The sequence below is a fragment of the Charadrius vociferus genome, unplaced genomic scaffold (genome assembly GCF_000708025.1).
Source record: "Charadrius vociferus isolate BGI_N301 unplaced genomic scaffold, ASM70802v2 scaffold163, whole genome shotgun sequence".
NCBI lineage: Eukaryota > Metazoa > Chordata > Aves > Charadriiformes > Charadriidae > Charadrius > Charadrius vociferus.
In genome coordinates, this window is record NW_009648332.1 from 14,821,018 (window position 1) to 14,829,752 (window position 8,735).

Sequence of the window (8,735 nt, forward strand, 5' to 3'; positions counted from 1 at the left end):
CGCTCGGCGGCCCCGGGGTCTCTCCCAGCCCGCCTGCGGGTACGTGCCCCGCCGCCCCCGCGCCCTCCTCCTCCTCCGCCGTGCCCTCCCCGGTGTTTACGGGTCGGCCGGTTGCGCCCGGCAGCTCGGTGGGTGCATCGGGGTCGCAGGGGAAAAACGTAGAGCGAAAAGACAAGTCCTGCCTCTGAGGTTTGTACGGCGGAAGCCACCAGTGAATTTTTATACTTGTCTCAGCTCCCTACCTGTGATTTGCTCCTCCACCAAATGCTCTAAACGAAGCTGCACTGGCTTGGCTTCTTTTCTAGTTACAGGTGAGCAAAGAACCCGCTGCAAATTTTGACAGGTGTTATTTATAATCAAATGAGCACAAAGATCTCAGTTCTGAGGGATCTGTGCAGGTGACTTTGTGCCACGCGGCACCAATATAAATTACTGAGCCTCCCAGTTTCACATGGGTTGCTTGGGGTTTTTTTCCTATCATCAGGAGGCACGTCGTGCTTTTTTACTCACATGCCACGTTCTTTTTTCCTATAGCACCAAGCAGTAAATGAATGGGGTTGCTGGAGAAGTAAGGGGGGGTGACAGCAATAAAAGAGCATTTGGGGGAAAACAGAATTGCTGTCAGTGTGACAGCCTGACACTCATTTCAGGAAATATGAAACGCTCTTGCTGTTGGGTAACAGCAGGCTAATGTATTACTTTCCAAACGCATGTATCCTACAGATCTGTACAGATTTCAAGAAAACAAAGGAAAAAAGTGTGTTTCAGAAAAGCTGGCTTCATCCTATGTGTGCTCTAGGGGGCAGAAAAAAGGGGGACAGAAAGGAGCAACTGAAAAGGTAGAGGATGGGCTTAGTTTGGGGCATGTGACATTCAAACTGCTGCTGTACAAGTGGTGACTGAATTTGTATGAGTAAAGGGGATGTCATTAAAAGCAATAGATTAAAATAAAAACATTAAAGGTAAATCTCTAGAGGACACTAACTGAAAGAAGTTGAGAAGAGAAACTGTGGAAGGAAACTGCAAAACTGCTACTTTTTTAAATATAAAAGGACTAAAGGTAGAGTGATACTGAGAATGGTGCAGATGATTCAATGGCCCTAAGGTTTACTAGGAAGAGGTCATTTAAGTAATTGGAAACCCATAGATACTTTTATCTCTAGGGACTGTAACTTCATTGGCAGAGGAGAAATACCTGTGTAATTTTGGGCAGAACTGAGCAAAAGGTCCCTATTATATCCACAGTGAGTAGAAAAACCCCAGGTGTTCCTTTTGCACAGCCCTTTCCTTGAAATCAAGATGTAAGTTACGGTTTTATAGCTGGTTAGTGACTTAGCAGTGCTAAAGTGACTCAGAGAATTTGAAGCATCTCTGGCAAGCAAAACTTTTTCTATGCATTTATGATCCATGGCACGATACAAGCTCTTGATGTACAGCAAAGGCATGGGTCTTTTCTTCCCTCTTTAAAGTAGGCGAGACAGGGCAGGCTCTGACATTTGTTCAGGAGCTCTACAAGCCTTCTTCCTGCAGTTTCTTTCACATGACTTCTAAACAGCATGTTGTATTTTGTGAGCTAACTGTTTCCCAACTTCTGTATCCACTTCTGTGCCAGAATTTAGCAAACGCTCTGGGTCATAATTTCAGCTTATTTAAATCCTGCTGGATTTGACCTTGAGTTAGTGTAAGCTTGTGTACATCCATTTATTTTGATGGTATTTCAGTGTTCAGCCTGTGCACTGCTAACAATAAGTAACTTGCCTGCTGGTAATTCTCATAAGACCCATTTTCTTAAAAGGTGCATCAGAAATAGTGACTATAGATAGGGCAGAAAGAAGAGTATAACATTAAGGCTTTCTTTTCTGAAGCGAGTCAGAAACCTTGAACAGTAAAAACGACAAAACCCACATGCTTTCTAGTTACTTAATTTTGATTGCTTTTGGTTCTTAAGAATCCGTGCAGTCCTTTGTTGTGCCAAATTGCAATGTGATGATTTTAAATAGTTGCATAATCTTACAAACTAACTGAAAGATTGAAGGTGCATTTAAAGTATTCTGTGTTTTAGAGCCTTTCCATAAAGCACGTGACTGGTGTCTGTGTGAAAGCAAGGTGCTAGCTTCGACAGTAATCTGCATTTCCTAGTCACCGTGCCAGGCGGTGCTCTTTCAGAAAGGTTAGCATGCTCTTGGCTGAACTGGCACATAGTCAACGTAGCATGACATGTATTAAAGATGGTCCTCCCCAGAAGAAGCTGTGGCAGCTGGGGTGGGATACTCAGTGTTGCTGGGGTGTCGCAGGTACCCGATCTTAGAATCACAGAAGACTTCAGCTTCAAAACCTGACAATTTGATTATTTTTTTTCAGGGGCGATATGTTGTTTCTTTGAATATTGTTTGAAACCACATTAATTCTCAAACCTCAGTATAACAGTTCTATGCAGCAATAAAAACACACTTCTTTTTCTCTCTTTTTAGGATTCAGGGTTAAGATTCCACTATGTGGCTGCCGGAGAAAGGGGTAAACCACTCATGCTGCTGCTTCATGGCTTTCCAGAATTCTGGTAAAACTCCCTATGCGCCTTTCTTGTATAAAAGAGGCTGCTTAAGATAACCTGAGAATGATCTTCTCGGCTTAAGTATCTCCAGCGTGATGCATTTATCTAAGAGAACTAACTAATGGCATGAAATTTTAGATGGGAACAATCTATTGAAACATTTTTAAACATTCCACAAAAAACTCCTGCAGGCTTATGCAAACCAACCCTCTTTTTTGCATTGTCAATCAATTTTTCCCCTAGTATCTACACTTCTCTTCAAACTTTGGGGAGGAGCTGCTCGTATCTAATGAATCTCCTGTTTGGGTAACAGTTGTACTAATATGGCTAAACTTATGAATTATAGCAGAGGGTGTTAATATGAGAATCCATTATATGTTAAGTGTAATATGGATTGCTCCGTTAAAAATATTATGCATTCATTTTTAACTGGGGGAGGGGCAGAAGAACTATGAGTTCTATAGGCTATTGTACAGCCTAATTTCAGAATGCTACTCAGGGAGAAAGGTTCTATTATTAGTTCATCATAAGATGAATGATGAATCAAACCGAATCCTAAATGTTTGTTTGTAACAGTGAAAAGCAGTCATGTGTCTAATGATTTAAGCAAATTGCTCAGGCTGTCATTGCCAGGTTTAACTAGTGAAGCATGGCTTACAGAACTTGCACCAAAAAAACAATAAGGGAATAGTGGAGGTGGTGATGCCAGTAATTCAGCCAGTTAAGCGATCCTTTTCCTTTCTGAACTCAAATATGGAGCTAGGGCTCCACTGTTGGAACTGTGATTGCTCAAGCTGGACTCAGGTCATACCATGATAAATTGACCCAGGTAAAACAGAGGTCTGTTCTCTTTGCTTAGCAATTTCCTATACATGCTAACGGCCTGGAGGATGGTGGTAGAAAGTCATGTTTATTTTAAGATAAATTTTCAAAGAAGCAGATTGTTCTAAAAATAAATTGCTATCTAAAAGGATTAAAACTGTAAACTTTGATTAAAAAGACAGTTAGATGGGGGAGATGCATATTTTATGCAAACAGTATGCACACCTTGCATAATGCGTAATCTAACACAATACGACAGCTGAGACTATAGCTCATTTCCCCTACAGTGGGAATAGTAATGGAAAATTTAGCATTTCATATACGTGTTCTACTGAGATCTGATATAGTATTTTCAAAAAGCAGAAAGCTATTCTTACAGTTTAGAATGGTGAGTGGCAGTTAATATATTGTATTATCTGACCATTCAAAAGGAATGAATGAGAAACCGTTATATAGGTCACTGGGACCACCAGTAGCATAGTTTATATAACTGTTTTTGAAAAAACACATGCCAATAGTCTATAAAATAGTCACGCTACCAATACTGATGTTGGTTTGTTAATTCAATCAGTGAGGAATTTTTTTATGCAAGAATAGAGATTGTTCTGAGACCACAAGATAAAATAATCACAATTTAAGAGATATTTAAAGCAGCATCAAATTTGTATTGTTTGGCTAGGAAAAAAAACCCAGAACCACCAAAATGGGTATGATACACAGTTACAATTCTTAATTGCAACAAATCCTCTGCCTTCAAATGTCTTAAGGTATAAGTAGGACAACTATAACCAGACAATACTGACCTTACTGAGTGATTGAGACTGTCCAAAGATGAGAGATCACTTAAGAATATAATGCACCAGAGCCATTGAGTGTTTTAGATGCATGAGAACTTGAAAATTACTGTCAATGTTGTGGAAAGACAATAATAAAATATTTGAAATTGGGCATGTGTTGAGACAGCTGGGTATCTATAAGACTTGTGTGTGAGCTGCTAAATTTTGTACAAGCTGCCTTTCAGAAATAATGTGATCAGAAAGTGACAAAATAGTTTTCATTATTCAACCTTATGAAAATGAAAGTGTTCACCATCATTTCCAAATTCTGCTTGCAAAACAGTTGTCCAATAGTTACATTTCATATGTGGTAAAAGGATTTCTTTGAGTATAAAACCTATTTTTTTGGTAGGTCAGATTCTTGGTGCTCGATGGACTGTCATGAAAACAGAAAATGAGGATAGCAAGTAGACATTTTCTAAAAATGAAAATGGTTTGTTTATTTATTTATTTATGGGCCTCATTGTTTCTTCTTAGTGAAGTATATAGGATAGCTACAACAGTTACCATGGCAAATTCAGCTATCAAGTCATTGTGTAACGCCTTTAAAATTTTCATTCCTGGAGATCTCAGCTAAATCTTGGGTTTGTATTATATGGTACTGAAATGAAAAAGTTTTGACTTTCTGTTTTTTCTATCTTTTTTTCCTATTCTGTTTATAAGAATACAAATTTCTATACTTAATGTTCTTTACTGTAATATTAAGTAATTAAGTTCAAATTCCCTAATAGGCAAAGCTAAAGTGGAAGAGCCAATGATATAGACACTGTTTGAATTAAGGTAGAATTCTGTGCATCACTGTTACATTTGCTGATGATCCATATGTTATATATACATCATTTGGTTGACATTGTTGAAATAAGAGCAGAAGTAAAAACTAGATCCTAGCACAGAGGGATGCAGCCATTATTATATATGCCTAGATGGATCATGTTTTTTATATATCTTTCTATTACAGTATAAGATAAGGTCATGTCTGTCTTGGTACTGGCTATTCTGAAATGTATTTGGTTTGAATAACAGTTGAAGGGCAGGTAGGTCTTGCAGGATGAGACCCACCATTTTCTTGTTATTTTTGCTTCATAACACACATCTAGTCATTACATGCTATTACAGAATGAGGAAGAGCCCAGGTCTTTGCCTCAATTCTTAATTTTGTATGTCTTTTTAATGTGTGTAATGTTATCTCTCTTTTCCGTAGAAATACAAGCAATGAAATACTCTGTGTAGTACCAACACATTGAGAGATTGTACTGGAGCAATTCTAGTATAGAGATACAGATGAAACTGTACATAATATAAATCGTATAAACTTCACCAAGTTCATTTGCTATTCATTGTATTTCTTTCTTTGGTTTATTTAGTGTGTTAATTATCTGACATTCCTTTTCTGAAAAGAAAAAGAAAAACCCAAAAGACGCCTTGAGGCATTTTTCCCTACTCCATCAAAATGTGTGTGTGAGCAAGCCAGAGAGAAGAGTAAGCTTTTCAAACCTTACTTTTTTGATGGTACTATGGCTCCAAGGATAAAACAGAGTAGTCCTCTGTGTGCTCTGGTTTATGCCTGCTTCCTTTGCAACAAAGGGACCATGCCAGACTCCAAGAACTGTTGAAACACACAGGCTCTGGCCATGCCCCCTTTCTGGCAGCTGCACTTCCTTACTGGGGAATTCAGGAAGGGACCACAAAACTGTTATAGCCACAAAGGACCATGAACGTACCACAGAAAGAAAAAAAGAATCTCATTGCAAACAAAGCCATGCTAATTTACCCTCTACTATTTGGGATCAAAAGCATTGAGTGCATTTTGGTATCATACTGCTTGACCTGATAACTCCAACTTTTTTTTCCCCTTTGTTAGGTATTCTTGGCGCCATCAGTTGCGGGAATTTAAAAGTGAATATCGAGTGGTGGCCCTGGATTTAAGAGGTTATGGAGAAACAGATGCTCCTTCTCACAAAGAAAATTACAAGTTAGATTTTCTGATAACAGATATAAAGGATATTTTGGAATCTCTAGGTGCGTTACTAGAAGACAAACTACTCAGCTCATAGATGACTTGATTTTCTGGGAAAAAAATCCCTAAAGATCTAGCATTGATTTTTATTTTTTTTTAAACTGCATTCTCTTTAATATATACACATTACAGATATGTATATCTGTATATGTATATGTATAAATCTAAGGATATTCCTATTTTATGGACTATTATCAATGAAAAAGGTTTGTTTTCTAATTACGATATGTATGCTAGTATAAACAATGTGTAAAGATGATTTTCCATCACGAGTTTAAACAAAAATCTTCCCTATGTACTGTGAAATCCAGCAGTACAGACCTATGGTCTTTTTCCGTAAGAAGGTCTTTGCTTACTCCTAGCCAGTGCATTTAGTGGATAATGCTCTGAATTAGAGTCTAATTTCACTTGCAGAGCAAAGAATTTAAATCAGGTGACATTTTTCGTGCACAAACAAGTTAGAATAAATATTGTGGGCTTTATAAAGACGATGACAGTACATCTGTTGTATTTAAAAAAAATGCCTAAATACTACTCCTGCACAGTAGTCAGTTCTCGAGAGCTGAATCACTCAGTCTTATACAACAGTGAGAAGAACAGAAGGGAGAACAAGGGACACATTGCTCCCTGTGGCAAATGCATGGTGTAACGGTCTAGAGCTGAAGTGAGTCTGCAAAATTTGCCCTTCCAGTTCAGTTTGAAGCGTAGCTGTTCTGGCAATAAATTGTAACACATAGTGAAGGTTATTTCCCTTCCATCCCAATAGAAAGACAAGGGGTTAGATTGTCATTCTCGGAATCATTTGAATTCCCTGGATACTCTATGGATAGAGAAACAACTTAGTGCATGTCACATGAAGAAATAATAAAGCAATGATTGCAGTTCTAAGGTCTGAATTTAGGATTTGCTTTGCTTGTGATATTTGAATATTATCAAAAGATTGGGCAGGCAGTACCCACACTGTGTTTACATTTTCCAACCTTTGCTGGTTGTGTTAATCTCCATGGTAATACCATGGTTATTCTTGAGAAGTGCTGTCATCATAATTCAATTTCATAGGGATTAAATTATTTTTTTAAAAAGTAATTCTGAGGCTTGTTATCTTTGTTTGTTCTAATCCCAAGTTAAATTCTTTTGGAGAACTTGATTATATCAAAAGTGCCTCAGAAGATTTCTATGCAAGAGGAGTTATAAGGTGCTTTGACAACTGTGTTCAAATTTGTGTCAGAATTCTAAACAATTTGGCTTTTATACATTTCATTTGTAATGTATGACAGTCCTCAATGAGGCGGGTGACGGTATCTGACAATATAGTATGTATTCCAGCAGTGGTTAAAGGCGGAATGGTTAGGCTTTCAAAAACACAGTCATGATTTTTCTCCCCCCTTTTATTGCTGCTAAATTACTGTTTTTATCTATGGAAGAATAAGTAAGTGAATGCTGAGAACTTTAAATTTGCTATCAAAACAGCATATGCAGAAAAGCTACAGGCCTACTAAGTATATAAATGTGTGTATTTATGTGTGTATATATATGCTATATATAAGGCTATTAAGCATAACGCCCACTTTGTGCATAATGATGATGTTCAGTGCTTAGATAACCTCCCATATTCAGAGAAATTCATAAGGATTAGTTTTGTTCGGGAGGGGCTCAGGAGATTGCTCAGTCTTTCTTTCTGCAGTTTCAAACTCCAAATTCCCTAAACGTGACAAATGTACATGCATTATAATGACTGCAAGTTGAATTGTGTATCTGACCCTACATTGGCCAAGATGTGAATAGGGTGGCCATTTGGACACAGACTAACTTTAGTTTGACGTTGAAGTAGCGTAGTTAAAGTGTAATGCAAGTCCAATTAAATAATTTTAATTATTTGTTAATTTTTAAACTACAATAATACACTATTTTTTCTGGCCATTAGTAGTGGAAGCAGTGTGGTATTAGATAGTTACATTAATAAATGTACTGGACCACCTATTTTGCCCATTAATGATTTTATTGTATGTGATAATTTGTATGGATACAAATTCCACTGAAATAAAAGCACAAATCTGTGTTTATGTGGTAGGATACAACAAGTGTGTGTTGATTGGCCATGACTGGGGAGGAATGATCGCTTGGTTAGTGGCTATATGTTACCCTGAAATGGTGACTAAGCTGATTGTCGTTAATTTCCCTCATCCTTCTGTGTTTACAGGTGAGTTTTACAGTAGTCTTTGTTAATCCAGAATATGTGCATTTTCATTAAGATTGTGTTTGCTTTGAGGTTGCTAAAGAAGAGCCAACTACTTGCGCCTTTAGATGTTCAGTAGATAAGTTGCCGGTACTTAGTGCCTCTCACAATCTGGACTGTATTTTATGAAGCAGTAAGGTATCAAGTATTTGACTTATGGAAATAATTTATAGTATGAAGTGGGAGTGCTTGCAACCAAATTTACTGATGTTTTTCTTAATCCTTGAAGGTCCACAGACATAGTTTTCATATGCATGAATCTGTTTTATATCA

General features: G+C 37.6%; 1 protein-coding gene across 1 annotated transcript in view; it reads left to right on the forward strand.

Moving 5' to 3' along the window:
• EPHX4 (epoxide hydrolase 4) overlaps positions 1–8,735 on the forward strand; it is a 20,208-nt gene that overhangs the window by 3,111 nt on the left and 8,362 nt on the right. The window contains exons 2-4 of the mRNA XM_009884892.1: positions 2,472–2,557; positions 6,071–6,228; positions 8,298–8,426. Coding sequence (XP_009883194.1) covers positions 2,472–2,557; positions 6,071–6,228; positions 8,298–8,426 — 373 coding nt within the window. The remainder of the gene's footprint in view (positions 1–2,471; positions 2,558–6,070; positions 6,229–8,297; positions 8,427–8,735) is intronic.